We start from the raw sequence: 20163 nt of genomic DNA, 5'->3' as shown, positions 1-20163 counted from the left end.
GACTCATCGTCACAGGGAGGACAGCAGAATAGCAGTAAGTCTTTAGTCCTCTTGCTGATGTGATGGTTTCTCAAGAAAGACATAAGGCATTTCCAGTTGCAAAATCCAACCACAGCCCATCTGAAATCGCTGAGTCTCCTCTTTCAGGAAGCACGTAACAATTTTTGTAGAAGACCAGCTCTTTGCAATAATTAATGTCCCTCTGCTGGATGGTGATTCATAGTCACAGAGGATCACACTACACCTGCTCAAATATTACAATTTGGATAAGGCCCTTCATTTTCAGTTTTTATTTTATTCCCTGGAATTTATCAGAGTTTATTACCACTGTCATGGTATAATTCCCCACTCTGAACCTTAGCGTCCAAAACATGGGGTACCAGCATGAATTCTTCTAAGCTTAATTACCAGCTTAGAACCTGTAGCGCTGCCACCAACCAGGAATTCCAGTGCCTGGTACACTCTGGTCCCCCTCAAGACCTTGCCCGGGGAACCCCAAGACCCAGACCCTCTGGATCTTACCACAAGGAAAGTACACCCTTTCCCCCACCGTTGCCTCTCCCAGGCTTCCCCTCCCTGGGTTACCCTGGAAGATCACTGTGATTCAAACTCCTTGAATCTTAAACAGAGAGGAAAATTCACCTTCCCCCCCTCCTACTCTCTCCCCCTCCCGGACTCTCCCTGAGAGATACAGTAATCCTAACACAGAGAGAAACTAGCCTCTCTCTCTCCCCCTTCCCTCCTTTCTCCCCACCAATTCCCTGGTGAATCCAGACCCAGTCCCCCGAGGTCTCACCAGAATAAAAAAAACAATCAGGTTCTTAAACAAGAAAAGCTTTTAATTAAAGAAAGAAAAAACAGTAAAAATTATCTTTGTAAATTTAAGATGGAATATGTTACAGGGTCTTTCAGCTATAGACACTGGGAATACCCTCCCAGCCTAAGTATACAAGTACAAATTAAAATCCTTTCAGCAAAATACAAATTTAAACTCCTTCTAGCCAAATACACATTTGAACTCCTCCCAGCCAAATACACATTTGCAAATAAAGAAAAGAACCATAAGCCTAACTCGCTTTATCTACCTAGTACTCACTATTCTGAACATATAAGAGCCTGTATCAGAGGGATTGGAGAGAAACCTGGTTGCACGTCTGATCCCTCTGAGCCCCCAGAGTGCACAACAACCAAAAACTAACAGCGCACGCACAAATTTCCCTCCTTCAAGATTTGAAAGTATCCTGTCCCCTAATTGGTCCTCTGGTCAGGTGACAGCCTGGCTCACTGATCTTGTGAACTCTTTACAGGCAAAAGAGATATGAAGTACTTCTGTTCCATTAACTCTTAACTATCTGTTTATGACAACCACAACAACAAAAACAAGTGAAAATCAGTGCAAAAAACTACTGACTTCTCTGGGTAAATATCAGGGTCTATTTTGGTGGATGGAAAGACAGGGCAGAAAAGTATTCAGTAGATTAGTGCTTTGAATTCTGTTCATCAATGTGGTTTGCTGCAGAACTAAAACAGAACTCAAAACACAATGCCACCATTGAGTTTAAGAAAACAATACATCTCTAATCCCAAAATAAAACTTTTCATTTGAATAAACGGTTTACTATTGTAGACTTAAAACTATTAGCCTATAAATATTTACATTTAATATTTGTGACACACCATTTTCAGCACTAGCTTCAGCACTAGCTTCCTCTTTTTTTCCTGTTTTTGTTTTTTTTTTAAACTTTTGAATACTTCCTTGTGTTCTGAGACATATTATGACACAGACTTTAATTTATCTCCCATTTTAGTGTGTCAAATCTTTAAATTGTTATCTGCTAACAGCTTGAAATGTGTACATAGTGGGTGTGAGATTTATCAGTACATTCTGATGCGCACGCACTTCAGAGCTTCCATGTTTGTCTATTTGTTCATTGTGTGTATCTTCTAGATTAATACATAGCCTTACTTCAACAGGCATCTTTGCATATATACACAGACTAATGTGTTATCATAATACATATATCTCATTCAGTGTACTGTATTTTCCTAATAAAACAAGTTATTTTTATATATTTGAATGGTACAAAAGTAGGGTGAAAATCGGAAAAAAATAATACTTTTTGTAAAACCTGGGAAATTTTCAGTAAAAATCAGTTTAAACTGAAAATGAAGGGGCTTAAATATTGAATACAGATATTACTAGTGAGATATAACTTTTTGCTCTAATCAAAAACTGCTTCTTGGGCCTAGTACAATCACAAAGACAAAACCAGAAATTTGGCAGCTCTGTCCCCTGTCCTGCCTCTAACTTTGTATGAAATGACATGCCCTTTAAAAGTATTATCTTAAAGAATCTCTTGTATTGGTTCATAATATAATACTACAATTTGGTTCCTCAGTAGTCAGATCTTTCCATTCTTTTTATACATCATGAAGAATTTTTCAATCTTTCAGACAGACTGAAAGGTTTGAGCTTCTCCTGCCATCAGAAGACAGAAGTTACATTAAGATGAGGGAGCTTAAACAAAACCATCAACCTACTTAAACAATTTTCATTTTTAAAATACTATTCACTCTCACTTATAAAACCCCATAGACATTTGAAACTGTAATCCATTAATTCATTTACAATCATTTTTCCATCATGCCATGTATGTAGAGGAAAAAGAACTGAAACATTTGAAAAATAACTGTAACTGTGAACAAATTATAAATATCAAGAATGTTTGTCAGATTATGGGTTTGGGAACATTAAGACCTGATCCTAAAAAACTGGATATGTTGCAGAGATGATGCATGGAGGGGGAGTGCCTAGATTTCTCCCTTCTATTTGGCCCTGGTTCCTCCCCACAGGGCTTACTAATCAGTACAGCAGCTCAAGTGACAGGGATAGACCCGGTGGGTGAGGTAATATCTTTTAGTGGACCAACTTCTGTTGGTGATAGAGACAAGCTTACACAGAGCTCTTCTTCAGTTTTAAATAGATATCTTGCAGGGATCTTGCCTTACTTTTTTATATAGGGCACAGCCTAGTGTTGGTCTAATTATATTATTATTGCTACAGGGGATAAAATCAAAGGCTAAGAGGAATATAATGTGGAGCTTCAATATTATGTGCCAAATGGGACTCCACATTAACTACAAACTACTGTGTTCCTCCGTGCTTAAAAAGCCAACAAAATGGTTTTCATCTTTAAATCTTAAAGGATAAAACCTGTTAATTTCCCACTGTTCAATGTGTCATAAACAGATAGCTAAGGGTTAATGTTCTTTTAGTTGTAAAGGGTTAACACAGGGAACCAAACACCTGACCAGAGGACCAATCAAGAAACAAGACTTTTTCATATCTGGGTGGAGGGAAGTTTTGGGTGTGAGTTCTTTGATCTTTGTCTTGGGTCTGTGCCCTCTCGGCTCTGAGAGTGATTTTTCTATCTCCTGGCTTTCTACTCTTCTGTTTCCAAGTTGTAAGTACAAGGATAGTAAGACAATATGTTTATATTGTTTTCTTTTGTATTTACATGTGTGTAGTTGCTGGAATGTGTTAAATTGTATTCTTTTGGAATAAGGCTGTTTATTCACTTTTTTTCTTAAGCAATTGACCCTGTATATTGTCACCTTAATACAGAGATTATTTTTATGTCTTTTTTCTTTTTTTTTTATATAAAGCTTTCTTTTTAAGACCTGTTGGAGTTTTTCTTTAGTGGGGACTCCAGGGAATTGAGTCTGCAGCTCACCAGGGAATTGGTGGGAGGAAGAAGTCGGGGGAAAATCTCTTTGTGTTAGATTTACTAAGCCTGACTTTGCATACCCTCTGGGTGAGGGGGAAGAGTGATTAGATCTCTCGGTACTTGTGTTTCCAAGACTGGAAGCAGGAAATCTCCTAGGGTCGTCCAGGAAGGGGAGCCTGGGAGGAAGTAACAAGGAAACAAGGGGAGGGGGGTTATTTCCCTTTGTTGTAGGACTCAAGGCATCTGAGTCTGGGGGTCCCCCAGGGAAGGTTTTGGGGAGACCACAGTGAGCTAGGCACTGTATAATCCCTAGCTGGTGGCCAGGTCCAAGCTGGTAACTAAGCTTGGAGGTTTTCATGCTAACACCCATATTTTGGACGCTAAGGTCCAGATCTGGGAAGAAATGTTATGACACAATGATCATCCAGTTTGCTCTTTTGTGCTGTTACAATGCACTATGGCCTTCATTGCATACCATAAATAATTATTAACATATATTGCTGGTTGAGATGTGTGTTGATGCTTTCAACAGTGAAAAAGGATCTCCCTTATCTAAAAAAAACCCCATATGCATCAACCAAACTAGTCAGCTGCACGTACTTTAGAACATGTATTGTACAGCTTGTGCAGGTAGCAATGCCTATAGATAAGTGTCAGGGCATCCTTTCCATTATAAGATCCTTGTTGCCCTTGCTTATAATTTTACCAAATTTAAACTGTTTTGTTTTGGAATTTTCCATGACAGGCGTTTGCCTAAGGCTGCTGCTGTTTTTTAGCAAAGTTTCAGCTGTAACAGTGTGTCTGTTTCAGAGAACAAGACTAAGGGAATATGTTTTGCCCATGTTCATTTTTTTCTCTCAACCATTTTGCTAAGATGCTCAGAGCCGGCTTGAAATGTGGAAACAGTGGAATCTGGTGAAAGGCCTTATAATGTTCATTGCAGGTGGTAGGGTTGCCTGGTGTCTGATTTTCGACCGGAATGCCCGGTCGAAAAGGGACTCTGGTGGCTCCTGTTGGCACCGCTGACCAGGTCATTAGAAGTCCAGTTGGCGGTGCAGCAGGGGCCCGGGGCTAAGGCAGGCTCCCTATCTGCCCTGGCTCCGTGCAGCTCCCAGAAATGGCTGTCATGTCCCAGCAGCCCTTAGACACTGGGGGGCGGCCAGGCAGACTCCACATGCTGCCCCGCCCCCACCTCCAGCTCCGCAGCTCCCACTGGCTGGGAACCATGACCAAGTGGATCTGCGGGGGGTGGCACTTGCGGACACGAAGGCAGGGTGCACAGTGCAGAGCCACTTGGCTGCTCACGCACCTAGAGGCTGCAGAGAACTGGTTGCTGCTTCCTCAGAGCCGTAGTAAGTGCTGCCTGGACCTCACACCCTCCCACACCTCAACTCCCTGCCCCAGCCCAGAATCCCCTCCCACACCCCAAGCCCCTCATCCCTGGCCCCATGCCAGAGCCCACACCCCCAGCTGGAGCCCTCTCCCCCTCCCGCACCCCAACACCAACCCCCTTCCCCAGTGTGTGATTGTGTGATTAGAAAGTTAGCAACCCTAGCAGGTGGACTACACAAAAGTACAAGTAATAGATGGCTAAATATGGGGGGAAGTAATTTGTGTCCTTTTCAAAGAAGGGGGCTGGGGAGGAAACATATTTTGGGAACTGCTGCGGTAGCAGAAGAGCACGTACTAACAATGGGAATGAAGGATGGTCCTGTGGTTAGATAGCAACCTAAGATTTAGGAAACACAAATTCAATACTCTGCTCTTCCTGGTGTCCTGTACGACCCTGGGCAAAATACTAAGCCTCTTGGCTCCTGTTCCCCACATGGGCAGAGTTGGAGGGCATTGCCCCCCCAACTGGATATGTTGCAGAGATGATGCATGGAGGGGGATTTCTCCCTCTATTTGGCCCTGGTTTCTCCCCACAGAGGAATATTTGCAGGGGCAAAACGCTGACATGCGACTAGGTCGGATTCTCCATCTGGGCTGTGTAAGGGGAAGGCAGGAGAACACTTCCTGATACTTCACAGCACAGCACAGCCGGGGAAACTGACCTGGACACACAGAGCACCTAGTGTTGCTGCTTCCCCCCAGCTCCCTCGGAATGTTCAAGGGATGAGGGGTGAGCAACAATTCCAGGCGCTCTTTGTGTCCAGGTTAGTTTCCCCACATGGGCTGCCTAAAGGGGGGGCAGAAGAGCAGCTCCTGACCCTCTCCCTCACAGCAGAGCTCTAGCTTGGGCCCATTTCAGTTTTAGCAGCCTATAAAATAAGAGATTTGCCCTAGGAACACAGGCCTAGACTTGGGGCCACGTTCTAAGCACCACTGGTAACATGCAGCAAGTGAACATAAGATCTGAGTTGCTTCCCAAGTGTCTGTGCAGTGTGCAGCATTGACTGTGTCAAGCCCAGGTGAGTGACAGAGTGAACAGGGAAGGTTAAATGTGAGTGGAATGGGCTTAGGCAGATGAGCAAAGGGGACAGGCTTTAGCGATGGATTTGTTCGATGTGTGCATTGCATATTTATGTATCTCTAAAACCTGGGAGACATGCTTCAGTTACATGAAAGAGCTTGGTTCTGTTTACTCAAGAATTTGTTTTTACACTGATGTTGATTTTTAAGTTATTTGCCATGTTTACCAGCTATAAGTTAAAACAAAAAACGAAAGGTGATTAAATAATGAACGTGAACTGTACTTGTGCGTTCAAGTACACTGTAATTTAAGTACCACAACAATTGGTAAATCCAAAAGTTAGACCTATGCCTAGACAGTATTTGGTCCTGCCATGAGGGCAGGGGACTGGACTCCATGACCTCTCGAGGTCCCTTCCAGTCCTAGAGTCTATTACCCTCACACAGAAGTCAAACTACACCTATGGTTCCCCATCTATACAACTGGGGCTACAGGGTCTGCCCTGCCTCTCAGGAGCAGCATGGGGAGAACTAGGTGAAAGATTGGGAAGCGCACAGGTGCTGAGGGGGTGGGACCCCTGGCACTACCCCAGATAAGCTGTTCCCACTGGATGGAGAGGGAGAGGAATGTGAGGTGGGGCGAGCATGAAGCTGCTCCGGGACAGAGCAGGAGCCGAAAGCAGGTTTCGAGCCCCGCCTGGACAGCTGGGGTAGCTCGTTGCTGTGTGAGCTCACAGCGCCCTCTAGCGGCTGCTCGCTGCTCCGCTTCACGCCTCGCGGCTGTGAGGAGGAACAGGAAGGGAGGGGGGCGGAGGAGAGGTTGTCGGCGTTAGACCCGTTGCCCTCAAACGAGAGGGAGGGGCCTGTGAGACAGCGGCGGGCGGGGTCACGTGGAGGGAGATCGGGGACGAGGAGCGGCGAGACGCTGTCGGTGACATAATCTGCAGCACCACTCCAACTCCGCCCCTCGCGCCAGGAACGCTACGGGGCCTCTCTGGCGGGATCTCGTGGCAAGGGGCGTGGCCTTGCTCCCTCCCTGCCCCTCCTGTCCGGGTGGCGGGGGACGTGGCCTCGCTCCGAGCTTCTGGCCCTCAGGGGGTTGGTTCTGAGTGCGCCTGCGCATCCGGCCGCCTGGCCGGTGGTGCGCTGGGTCCCTGCGTCCACCCACCTGGCGGCCACGTCTCCCGGAAGATGGAGCTGAGCTGCCGTGTCCGGCCTGCGGCCTCTATGTAGCGCTGCGGTCTCCGCCGCCGATTTATCCCCGCATCCCACGCCCGGCTGCCGGCCGCGGGTTCCCGTGGAGCAGGGCGGGCGCCGGGACAAGGTGAGGCCGGGGCTGTGCTGGGGCCTAACAGCGCGGGGGGAAGGGCTTGAGGGCGGTGGGGGACGGGAAGGGCTTGGTGGGTGGGGGTTACGGGCGAGTCCTCATTCTGAGCCGGCTGCTCCCTCCCCCCGTATTGTGCTGCCGATGCCTACCCTGGCCCCGGCCCCGTCACTGGTGTCCGCACGGCTGGCGCCTGTGTTTCCTCCAGGGTCGGGGCAGGGCTGTGGGCTCGTATGGGGCACGGTCCCCCCGAGCACAGGCACAGTGCGTCTTCGCTGGCTGCCTAGGGGCGCTCAGGACCAGCCTGGCAAAGGTATATGGGTGCCTAGCCCCCGCTGACGTTCTCACCTTTAAAAGCCTGGCCCTTGCTGCCCATATGGGCCCTTCTCTCCCACATAGTTAAAGGGGTCCACACAGTCCACAAGATTAGGCGTTGCATCTATTTTAAAGCAAACCATTTGTGTTGGGGCCGAAGTTCCTGCAAGTGCCTCTGGGGAGGTCTGTTTGTCAAAGGTCAAATAAACTTTTTTCTACTATACACCTGTGGTTATCTGCATCACTTCCTATTTCCCTATCTATCCCACTTTGTTTTCCTTTAATCTGCTGCAAGCAGACCATCATTTTATAATTATAGGGGTTGCTACAGCGGTTAGCAGGTGTTGATGCCCTGAGTGACTATGCTGGTTTAGTAACTAAAACTCATTCCTCTATAGTAGGCGTAGTCACTTGAATGGACCCTGAAATCTTTTTATTTACTTATTATAATTATTTTTTAAAAATTTATTTTCTCTGGGGTCTGGACCTTAACTATACATTGACTGATAAATTTGGACCCTGACAAAAAATAATTGACTACCTCTACTCTACATTTTCCTGTAAGAACATCTGATTTGGATTCCGTCCAGTAATGTTAATGGGTGAAACAAGGACAATACCATTAACGTAACCATAGTTTACAACAAAGATAAACCAAATGCCTCAGTTCGTCAACATATATTTGATCTGTAACCATTTTGTATCTTTTTGCAGCTCATGCTTTTGGAGTTCAATTCTGTAGATTTTGTCAGTAGACATCCATTATGTCTTGGTTTGCTGATCTTGCCGGAAAAGCAGAGGACCTTCTCAACAGAGTCGATCAAGGAGCTGCATCAGCTTTGAGCAAAAAAGATGGTACAGGGAATGTAATATATGATAATACGGATTTGGAGTCTGCCAGGGAATATCCTGAACTGCACCAGCAAACCGGAGAATTGAAATATCAGACATCATCTAAAGCAAGCTATATCTCCTCAGCAGCTGATAATATTAAACACCAGAAAGCTACAATCCTAGCTGGAACTGCAAATGTTAAAGCAGCATCCAAGATGTCTTTGGAGGCATCTTCTCCAGCAGAAAGTGTTTCCACACCTAGACCTTCTTCCCAGTTTGTGAGAAGGAAAAAGTCTGAACCTGATGATGAGCTTTTGTTTGATTTTCTCAATAGTTCTGAGAAAGGAACTAATGGACGAATGGACCCTAGAAAGGAGAAGAGCAAGACAATTGTTCTTCAGAATCACTCTCGGACTTCAAGCATTAGTTCTGTGTCTACAAGTACACAAAATATAAAGACTACTGAAGACAGTTCCATCAGGAGTCAAAGCCATGGTAGCTAACTAGAACTATAGATGTTTATTGAACATAGGTATATTTAAAACCACGTTACGTGGAGGGAAACAAATTTACTGACAGTAAATGAAATAGATTCTAATATGAGGGAAAGGTGTTCTAAAGTAATAACGTGGTTGAGAGTCAATAACCTCTTTATTCTAACCCCAGCACTTCTATTGATTCACAGGGTGGCCTTGGAATAACCTTACCTATTTCCCTCCATTTCTCCATACGTAAAATGGGTATAATATATGCATTGTCTCATGAGTACTTAGTTGATCTCAGTACAGTTAATTGAATATTTAAAGCACTGTAAGTGCATGTATTAGTATTATTAAATCAAACCTATTCTATTCACTTATTGTATTGAAGTTGGTAAAAAGACTTAGAAACTATAAGGGGTGGGGCTGCTTCTCAAAATTTGGATGTTTATAGTTAAGAGTTCTTAACTCTTTAATGATTAATCACAATTAACTCAAGATGTATTAATTGTAGATTCATGTTACATTATAGGCCAATCATTGGTCTTTTTAGTTAAGTATGTCTCTTAGTGCACCTGACATAAAAGAGAGTCCATAACTTTTGTGGGAGCTAGTTGTAAAATGGAGATAGGCTATTTGTGCATTTTATAATTATTGACAAAAATAAAGGTATTGTCACACAGGGTATGGCTACATTTGGAATTTCAAAGCGCTGCCCCGGCAGCGCTGCGGGAGTGCTACCGCGGCAGCGCTTTGAAATGTGAGTGTAGTCGGAGCGGCAGCGCTGGGAGAGAGCTCTCCCAGCGCTGCATGTAAACCACATCCTTTACGGGTGTAGCATGCAGTGCTGGGAGCCGCGATCCCAGCGCTGCCGCCCTGATTACACTGACGCTTTACAGCGCTGTATCTTGCAGCGCTCGGGCGGTGTTTTTTCACACCCCTGAACGCGAAAGTTGCAGCGCTGTAAAGTGTGAGTGTAGCCATGGCCACAGTGTCTGGTTGTGTGGAGACTATATAAACTAAAAGGAAGGGAATGGCACTGAGAACGTTTTAACTCTAGGGCAGGGGTTTCAAGAAGTTTGAACAAATCTTACTCGGATTTATAGTGCTTTTTTCTTGGTGTGTCAGTATTCAGAATTAATGTCCCACCCCATCTTCCTAGGGCACTGTGTGATGTGGACTGTTGAAGGTGGAGCAGGCTTGTTGGTGGGCACAAGGTGAAGTAAAGAGTATGATGACAGTTTAAAACACTGGATTCACGTAGACATCATTGCTTTGTACTGACTTCAGTCTGTATTCACTGGTTTTCATCTGGTTATCCATGGTGAATACACTGAAACTGAAGTAAAATTAACACCTGTGGAACAAAACTTTCTTTACTCTCCCTGCATATCATACTGTTTCATATTGACACCAATGCAGGGCTTTAAAGATAATGTCCTATAATGTATGCTCATTGGCATCAGGAATGTTATATAAGACTTCAGTAACCCCCTATTAGGAATACAAATCCCGGGTGTGTGTGTTCCGGTGTCTTGGTCAGAGCACTGTCAGCTGTTAGCTTAGACTCGTTCTTTCTATCAGCATCCACTTTATAAAAGAGAATTTCTACTTAGTTCCTATAATTCAGGGAATTCATATGATTTAGGATTTCTAGATGGATGAAAATTACAAGGAACTTTTGAATAGTATTACAAACCTCTTACAGAAGTATGATATGAGGCAAGAATAAAGGAAATATCCCACAGCCTGCTACAGTTCTTCAGATCATTGTAATTTCCGGTGTTGTTATAGTAAACATTTCTTTGAAAAGTGCCTCCCCAAGAAATAGATTAATTAAATACTTTGAGGCCAGGTGGTTAGTAAAGAAGTTGTTGAGGAGATCGGTATAATTGAAGTGACCTTAATAGGCAATCTTATATAAAGTGAATAAACTGCACCCATCTGTGATTGGATTAGATTTTTGAGGCTTGCTGTTGGCAATATAATTCCAAGATGAAAAATTTTACTTTAGAAATATGTACAAGTGTGTGTAGCTTTAGAATGTAAAGTCCTAACAGTGAGCCAGTGTGAACCTGGACATTATATTAAAAAAAAAACAAACACATCACTTGCTGACTGTATCTCTGAAGTTTTCTGCAGCATAGTCATGAAAATGTTAACATTTTCCCACCCGAAATATGATTTTTTGTTATAACCAATTGCTAAACATTATGCCATCTGTGGCTGTTCTCGCTACACTGTACAAATCATCTGCATTATACTATATACTAAAATATGGTACTATACAGGTCTATTTATTGTAAATAGCTATTCAGTGATCCACTTTAATGGTGAAATGTCTGTATTATATATATGGATCATTGTGTGGCTACGCACAGTAAGTAGGCCAACAAACAAATATACTTGATTTAACTCAGATTTCTTTGTACAGAAACTCCTGACGGCTCTGATTCTGGATTGGATACGCAAGTGTGTGTTACAAAAGATTCATCACTAAATACAGCGACTAATCCCAGCCTTTCAGCTAATGATGATTGCAAATCGCATGAACTGTCCAATCTTCGCCTGGAGAATCAATTGCTTCGGAATGAGGTTCAGTCTTTAAATCAAGAAATGGCTTCATTAATTCAGAGATCCAAAGAAACACAGGAAGGTAGTCTAGTTTGGAAGCTTATATTTCAAAATATTAACTGGTTTTGAGAATCTGGTAAAATAGAAACTAGTACTGCCTCTCCATCAGTGACTTGTGTTCAAATTCAAGTACTTCTAGTTAAATCTGTAGATGTGGCTTGTTAAGCATAGTGTTTTCTGACAGTGTAAATGAGTACTAAGCTGAAGAGAATGAAAAGTATCTTTGAGCTATCCACCTTAAGCTCATTAGCTCCTAATGAATTTAAGACAAAGATGTTCTCATATGGTAGGTAACGTGGCCTTCACTGAAACCATCTGGAACAAAAAAAAAATTTACTTGAGATAGTTGGGAGGAGTAATCATTCAACAACAATAATAACAACAAAATAATAAGAGTGGTGATTAAAGGGACACATTAATTAGACCCAATATCTAGATTGTGTAAAAACAAGGTTCAGGAAAGGCCACTGCTTTTAGAAATGTTTACACATTTTTTAATTTTTTTTTTAAGGGAATAACAATCCCCTGCAATATTTGAAACACAAACATTATGGCATGTATTATACAAATGTCTGAGGTCCAGAAGGTGAAACAGTCTCAAGAATAACAAAAAAAAGTCAAATTGACTAGCCTATATGTTCCTTGCCTAAGCTAATTGAAATGCAAAATCTAGTAAAAAGCCAATTAAATTTGTAATATTGTTTAACTAATCAAAGCTGAGATAATACCACAGTTTAGGGAAATCTTTTTTTAAAACAGTACAGCATATGGATTTTAATCTGATAATTTTGAGTAAAGGTTAAAACTAATATGATCGTTGTTTTTTTTGTTTTGTTTTGGTTTTGGTACAAACTCAAAGATATCATCTTAACACAGACTCGTTAACTCTAGTAGTTGTAACTTTTTAAAGTTTTATTTTGTGCTTCCGCAGCTTGAATTAAGAAAATCTGCTTTAGTGTTTGAGTCAGCTCTCACTTTTTTTTTCAGTGTTATATGAACTCAGCTGGTTGCGCTTAATTTCTTCTTGGGTGATTGTGACACAAGTGGCATTCTAACCATGTGGCATCTATTTATTTTTTTTCTTGAGGCAGCAGATTTTATTGTATGTATGCATATATATCCTTTTTTTTTTTTTTTTTTTGCAGAATTAAAGAATGCCAGAGCAAGGGTAGAAAAATGGAATGTTGACCATTCAAAGAGTGACAGGGTGGTTCGCGAACTTCAAGCTCAGGTTGATGATCTTACAGAAGCTGTTTCTGCCAAGGATTCCCAACTGGCCGTGCTGAAAGTGCGGTTGCAAGAAGCTGATCAGCTACTGAGTACTCGGACAGAAGCCCTGGAAGCATTACAGAGTGAAAAATCACGGTACTTAAAAACCCATTGGAAACAATAGTAATAGGTTGGAGAATTCAAGCTATAAAGATTGGTGTTTCCGGTAGTCAAAATAACAGTTGTTATCGCTTTCCTATATATCTAGATTTGAGAATTTTAGTTAGAAAAAATGTAAGTATTATTTAAGACTTGATTCAGATATCCTCATACTTAACATGAATGTGCCATTGACTTCAGTGGGAACAGGTCAGAGTCCTAAATAAGATTAATTGCCACTTGCTTGTGTCAGTGTCTGTCTGTTTGTGACTGAATTGATATAATTGTTCAAATACACTTTATATAAACCATTTGTGTAATTCTAATATTTGAGAGAGAAATTTGAGATCTCACATTGGTAAAGACTATTTGGCCAAAAGGGCAAATAAAATATGTTTGCCTACAAGTGTAAGAACTTTCCTGTTTGTGTCCACATTGGGTGTTCAGTAGTCAGTTGAATACTTGCTCCTTTAGTTCAAAACAAAACAAAACAAACCTAACAGTAAAACTCTTCAAGTTAGAAGTAGAATTTAGACAACAGAGTAGAATTTAGACAACAGAGTATGTGGCGTGCTCTTACTTTTAGAGGAGCTGTAGGTTTTATTCTTACTATTCTACCTGTGTTCTGAACTGTGTTTAAGAAAATATATTTGTAGGATTTTTTTCTGCATTAGAAAAGAAAAACATTGCAAAGTGAAAACCAGGCAAATCATTTAATTATTACTGTCTGACAAAAGATAGTTTGAAAAAATCACCTTTTTGGTTCTACCTTGAAAGCATAGTATATGCACTTACTTTTCAATGACATTCTTTAATATTCTTTTAGAATAATACAAGACCACAGTGAAGGGAGCAGCCTGCAGAATCAAGCCCTTCAAACTGTGCAGGAGAGGCTACATGATGCAGAGTCCGCATTGAAGCGAGAACAAGAAAGTTACAAGCAGATGCAGGTTAGATGTGAAAATGGATGTGGAGTGTCAGATTCTGCTTTTGGGTTTCTGAAATCCTGAGATTCCAAGTGCCCTCAACTCCCATTGACTTTGCCTGGAGTTAAGGGTTCTGAGCACTTGGCAAGATCTGGCCTCTGATGAAGTAGATGTCCATTGTACATTAATTAATTTAGCTTTCTTTAAATTTTATTTTCCAGATTCAGTGATGAAACAGTCCAGAAACTATTGACCACTTTTATTGTAGTTCTGTTTTTACCAGACTTTGTGTTTCAACATAAAACTCCTCTTTAAATAGATTTGCAAACTCATGTTGTTAATAGATTACTGAGCTAGTTTTAATCTTGTTTACTTTCCATAGTTTATACTTTTTGCTTATTACTTAACTGCACTTAATTTGGACAATGGACTCCATTGATCCATTTTTTTTCTGATTCTCCCAAATTAGTATGCTTTTTGAGTGTTCACTGTACAACAAGAAGATGTTAAAACCTGTCGCGGCCAGGAGAGAGGTACCCCAACCTGGCCCAGCTGTGGCTAGGGAAGAGGTGCCCCAGCCCCAGACCTGCCATGGCTGAGGGAGAGGCGCCTAGCCCGCCATAGCCTGGAGCAGCCTGCACCCCAAACCCCTCATCCCCGGCCCCACCCCAGAGTCCACAGCCCCAGCTGGAGCTGCCCCCTCACACCCAACAAACACACACTCCAAATCCCTCGGCCCCACCCCTGTCACATGAATTTTGTTATATGCACCTATGTGGAGGTGATTTATTTCTGAGGACATTCTGTGCCAAAAAATTAAAAATTCTGCACACGATATTTTAAATTTCTTCAAAATTTGGCAAAATTTTTTTTTCAAATGTGGAGGCTCCAGCATGGCATTGGGGAGCACAGGTGCTGACTCCGTGGGTGCTCCAGGGCTGGAGTACCTACGGGGAAAAATTAGTGGATGCTCTGCACTCACAGGCAGCCAAGCTCCCCGCCTCACCTTACCTCCTCCTCTGCTTCCCCCCCCCCCGCCCGAGCACTCCACATCCCTGCTCCTCCACTTACCTCCCAGCAGTTGCCATCGACAAACAGCTGTAGCAAGCTCCAGGAGAGAGGGGGAGGAACGGGAATGTGGTGCACTCACAGGAAGAGGTAGGGCTGGGGTGGGGATTTGGGGAAGGAGTTGAATAGGGGAAGAGAGGAGGTGGAGTTGGGGCAGGGCCGGGGGCAGAGTGGGGATCGAGCACCCACCGGCACCATTAGAAGTCGGTGCCTATGTTGGGGAGCACAAGCCACTGGCTGCACAGAGGTGGGAGATCACTGTGCAGCTCCCCAGGACATGGACTCAGTGATGAGGCAGCACCCAATCCTGACACAGCACAAGGACAGGGCCTGCCCCAGAAACACCCCACGGCCCTGCCTCTCCATTCCAGATGCACCAGGCAGGTGTGGGTAGGCAGGCTCAGCAAGGCAGGATGCAAGTGTGGAGGGGCTTAGTGTGGGGGGATCCAGGTGTGGGTTGAGAGGGTTCTGTGTGGGGGGATCTGGGTGTTGGGGGGATCTGGATGCACAGGGGCGTGTTGGGGGTTTTTTGGGTGCAGTGGTAATGGGACTCTGCAGGGGCATCCAGGTGAAGGTGGTTGGGTCCCAATGGGGGGGAGGGTCTAGGTTTGGCGGGGATAGAACTCAGCAGGGGGTCTTGGTGTGGGGTGCTTATTTGGGGGAGGTCCAGATGCTGGGGGAGTGGGGCTCGGTGGTGGTGGTGGTGGGGGGATCCAGATGCAGCTGTCTGGTGCTTGATGGGGTGGGGATCCATGTGTGGATGATTGTCAGGATGGTCTAGGTACAGGGTGGGTGAGGATCGTCGGGCGGGGGGGGGGCAGGGTTCTGGCTGCCGGGGATGTGAGGCTTGGCAGGAGGGTCTGGGTATGGATGCATGGGGGTTGGGCGGATGCTGGAGTAGCTCCTTGTACCATGATTCTTCCCCCCTCCCGCCGCTCCGCAGCTGAGGAACAATGGGTGCAAGGAAGTGCGGTGGGGAAGGAGGAGAGAGTTTTCAGAGTTTCTTGCAGCCAGGGGAGAAATCTGGGGGTGGGTCTGACACAGCCCTGGATGCTTTACAGGGGAAGAGGAAGTCCATCTTCCCCAGCCCAACCAGGACTAGCAGCTGTGCCCAGTGAAGGGTTGGTGCCATCAGCCAAGTCTTCCCTAGTCCTGCCACCTGCCCCACAGTGATTTACTTCTCTGCCAGCTGTCCTGGGCACCCGAAACATACTGCTGGGGCGGATCTCATGACGCTTGTGGCTTCCCTTTGTTGCCCTGTCAGAAAGTCATTTTTCTGTGGGGAAGCAAAGAAATCTGTGGGGATCATAAATTCCACGCATGCACAGTGGCACCAAAATCCCCCAGGAGTAAAAATTAGAGGGAACATTGGTCTAAACCCGAAGTGGACAGTGTCTTTTCAAGGGGCAGTTTGCTCATTTTGTCAGTCATATGGCTTAAATAATAAGATGAATTTTCTTTACTCAGTAAGGAATATATCTGTTGTTTAATGACTTGGATCTGGCTGCTTTCTAGGATTTAGCACTCCATTAAAGTTAGTGTGAGTTTTGTCTGAATAAAAAGTACTGAAGAAGATTTTAACCTGGAGAGAGTGAATGTCTTGTTTCTTATATAGTTAGCATTGAAACCTCTTTTTTGCTAACTGAAAGTTGGGATTGTGTTAATTGTTTAAACTTTTTTTGCCACTAATAGAATGAGTTTGCTGCTCGCCTTAGTAAAATGGAAGTTGAGCGGCAGAACTTGGCAGAAGCAGTTACTGCAGCAGAACGAAAATATGTGGATGAGAAGAGGAGAGTGGAGGAGCTTCAGCAGCAAGTCAAAGTAACTAAAAACAACTTGGAGTCTGTTAAACAGGAATTGGTGGACTACAAACAAAAAGCTACTCGCATACTCCAGGTAAGCATGCAACTCCCTTCTGAGTATAAATAACTGAGAAGAAATCCAGGTTAATCCAAAAACATTGACACGCTTGATTTTAAAATGAAACGGAGCAATGAATCATTGGAATGGAGCATCATGTTTAATTTTGTTACATTTATGTTTTCTACATCTGATCAGTGATGTATTTGCTTTTGCCTCTCTATATTAAAAGTATGTTATAATGGTGCAATAGATCTTGAAATACAGGATGATAGAATTAGATTTAATAGAATCCCATGCCACTGAAGACTGAGTTAGATAATTGACATGCAAATTAAAATCTTGATCCTGCAATAGAATCATAGAAGATTAGAGTTGGAAGAGATCTCAGGAGGTCATCTAGTCCAACCCACTGCTCAAAGCAGGATCAACTCCAACCAAATCATCCCAGCCAGGGCTTCAACAAGCTGGGCCTTAAAAACCTCTAAGGATGGAGATTCCACCACCTCCTTCAGTAACCCATTCCAGTGCTTCACTACCCTCCTAATGAAATAGTTTTTCCTAATAACCAACCTAGACTTCCCCCACTGCAACTTGAGACCATTGCTCCTTGTTCTGTTGTCTGCCACCACTGAGGACAGCCTAGCTCTGTCCTCTTTGGAACCCCCCTTCAGGTAGTTGAAGGCTGCTATCAAATACCCCCTCACTCTTATCTTCTGCAGACTAAATAAGCCCAGTTGCCTCAGCCTCTCGATAGCTCAGTGGTTTGAGCATTGGCCTGCTAAACCCAAGATTGTGAGTTCAATCCTTGAGGGGGCCATTTAAGGTCTGTAGCAAAAATCTGTCTGGGGATTGGTCCTGCTTTGAGCAGGGGATTCGACTAGATGACCTCCTGAGGTCCCTTCCAACTCTGATATTCTGTTGTATGAAAACATGTGCCCAAGCACCTAATCATTTTCGTTGCCCTTTGCTGGACTCTCTCCAGTTTGTCCACATCCTTTCTGTAGTGGGCGGGGGGGCACAAAACTGCACCCGGAACTCCAGATAAGGCCTCACCAGTGCCAAATAGAGGGGAGTAATCACTTCCCTCGATCAGCTGGCAATGCTCCTACTAATACAGTCCAATATGCCATTAGCATTCTTGGCAATAAGAGCACACTGTTGACTCATATCCAGCTTCTTGTCCACTGTAATCACCAGATCCTTTTCTGTAGAACTGCCACTTAGCCAGTTAGTCTCCATCTTGTAGCAGTGCCTGGGATTCTTCTGTCGTAAGTGCAGGTCTCTGCACTTGTACTTGTTAAGAAATCTGATAAGGTTCTTGGCCCAATCCTCAAATTTGTCTAGGTCACTCTGGACCCTGTCCCTACCCTCCAACATATCTACCTCTCCCCACAGCTTAGTGTCAGCTACGAACTTGCTGAGAGTGCAGTCCATCCGATCATCCAGATCATTAATGAAGATGCTGAACAAAACAGTCCCCAGGACCGACCCATGGGGCACTCCGCTTGATACTGGCTGCCAACTAGACATCGACCTGTTGATTGCTACCCGTTGAGCCTGACAATCTAGCCAGCTTTCTATCCACCTTATAGTCCATTCATCCAATCCATACTTTTTTAGCTTGCTGGCAAGAATTCTGTTGGAGACCGTATCAAAGACTTCACTGAAGTCAAGATATATCACGTCCACTGCTTTCCCCATATCGACAGAGCCAGTTATCTCATCATAGAAGGCAATCAGGTTGGTCAGGCATGACTTGCCCTGGATGAGTCCATGTTGACTGTTCCTGATCACCTTACTCTCCTTCAAGTGCTTCAAAATGGATTCCTTGAGGACCTGCTCCATGATTTTTCTGGGGACTGGGGTGAGGCTGACCGGTTCCAAGTTCCCCGGATTTTCCTTCTTCCCTTTTTTAAAAGATGGGCACTATATTTGTCTTTTTTCAGTCGTCCGAGATCTCCCCCAGTTGCCAGAAGATTTCAATAATGACCAGTGGCTCTGAAATCACATTAGCCAACTCCCTCAGCACCCTCAGATGCATTGCATCTGCCCAATGGACTTGTGCATGTCCAGCTTTCTAAATAGTCGTTACCCTGTTCTTTCATCATTGGGGGCTGCTCACTTCCTCCCCATTCTGTGCTGCCCAGTGCAGTAGTCTAGGAGCTGACCTTGTCTGTAAAGACAGAGGCAAAAAAAGCATTGAGTACTTCAGCTTTTTCCACATTATCTGTCACTAGGTTGCCTCCTCCATTCAGTAAGGATCCCACACTTTCCCTGACCATCTTCTTGTTGCTAACATACCTGTAGAAACCTTTCTTGTTACCCTTCACATCCCTTGCTAGCTGCAACTTCAGTTGTGTTTTGGCCTTCCTGATTGTACTCCTGTATGCTCGACCAATATTTTTATATTCCTTCCTAGTCATCTGTCCAAGTTACCATTTCTTGTAAGCTTTCTTCTTGTGTTTAAGTTCACTGAAGATTTCACTGTTAAACCAAGCTGGTCACCTGCCATATTTACTATTCTTTCTGCACATCAGGATGGTTTTGTTCCTGCGCCCTCAATAAGGCTTCTTTAAAATACAGCCAGCTCTCCTGGACTCCTTGCCCCCTCATATTATAAAGTCTGGGTGGACCACTGCACTGATGCGAAGCAACGCTACAATCTGTGAATTCCATGCAGGTGTAGGGTTCATTCACATGGATCAGATTGCAGGTTCAGTACCTAAGTATGTATATGAGAGAGAGAGAGAGAGAGAGAGAGAGACACACACACTCTCTCTCTCTCTCATATATAGATAATTACAAAAATGTTAGGTGTGGTTTTTAATTTTAGTTTCATGCCTGAAATTTTAGAGCCAAATCTTGCCGAGAGATTCAAGCATGGATCTCATATACTTGGGGGGAGTGGAGCATATGTATTTAAGGGTAGAATTTAGTAGTTAGCATCTTTATTTATACAAAAGCATTTTTAATCTTTCAGTCTAAAGAAAAGTTGATAAACAGCCTAAAAGAAGGCTCTGGCATTGAAGGGCTGGATAGCCTTACTGCAAGCACCATGGAATTAGAAGAATTGAGACATGAGAAAGAAACACAGAAAGAGGAAATACAGAAATTAATGGGGCAGATACAGCAGCTGAGAACAGAGCTACAGGTAGATATCTTTATATACAGTCCTTGTAGTTAAACACGTAAGTATGTGGAATTACAGTGGC

At 43.8% G+C, this 20163-nt stretch overlaps 1 protein-coding gene across 1 annotated transcript in view; it reads left to right on the top strand.

Annotated features, from left to right (window-relative positions):
* Positions 1 to 7192: 7192 nt before the first annotated feature.
* The window catches only part of GOLGA5 (golgin A5), a 32921-nt gene continuing 19950 nt past the window's right edge, over positions 7193 to 20163 (top strand). The window contains exons 1-7 of the mRNA XM_030558885.1: positions 7193 to 7464; positions 8494 to 9108; positions 11527 to 11748; positions 12872 to 13091; positions 13921 to 14044; positions 16781 to 16984; positions 19932 to 20102. Coding sequence (XP_030414745.1) covers positions 8544 to 9108; positions 11527 to 11748; positions 12872 to 13091; positions 13921 to 14044; positions 16781 to 16984; positions 19932 to 20102 — 1506 coding nt within the window. The 5' untranslated portion in view covers positions 7193 to 7464; positions 8494 to 8543. The remainder of the gene's footprint in view (positions 7465 to 8493; positions 9109 to 11526; positions 11749 to 12871; positions 13092 to 13920; positions 14045 to 16780; positions 16985 to 19931; positions 20103 to 20163) is intronic.

The sequence above is a fragment of the Gopherus evgoodei genome, chromosome 4, assembly GCF_007399415.2.
Source record: "Gopherus evgoodei ecotype Sinaloan lineage chromosome 4, rGopEvg1_v1.p, whole genome shotgun sequence".
In the NCBI taxonomy this organism is placed as follows: domain Eukaryota; kingdom Metazoa; phylum Chordata; order Testudines; family Testudinidae; genus Gopherus; species Gopherus evgoodei.
Note: the sequence above shows the minus strand (reverse complement) of the source record. Positions and strands in the feature narration are given on the sequence as shown.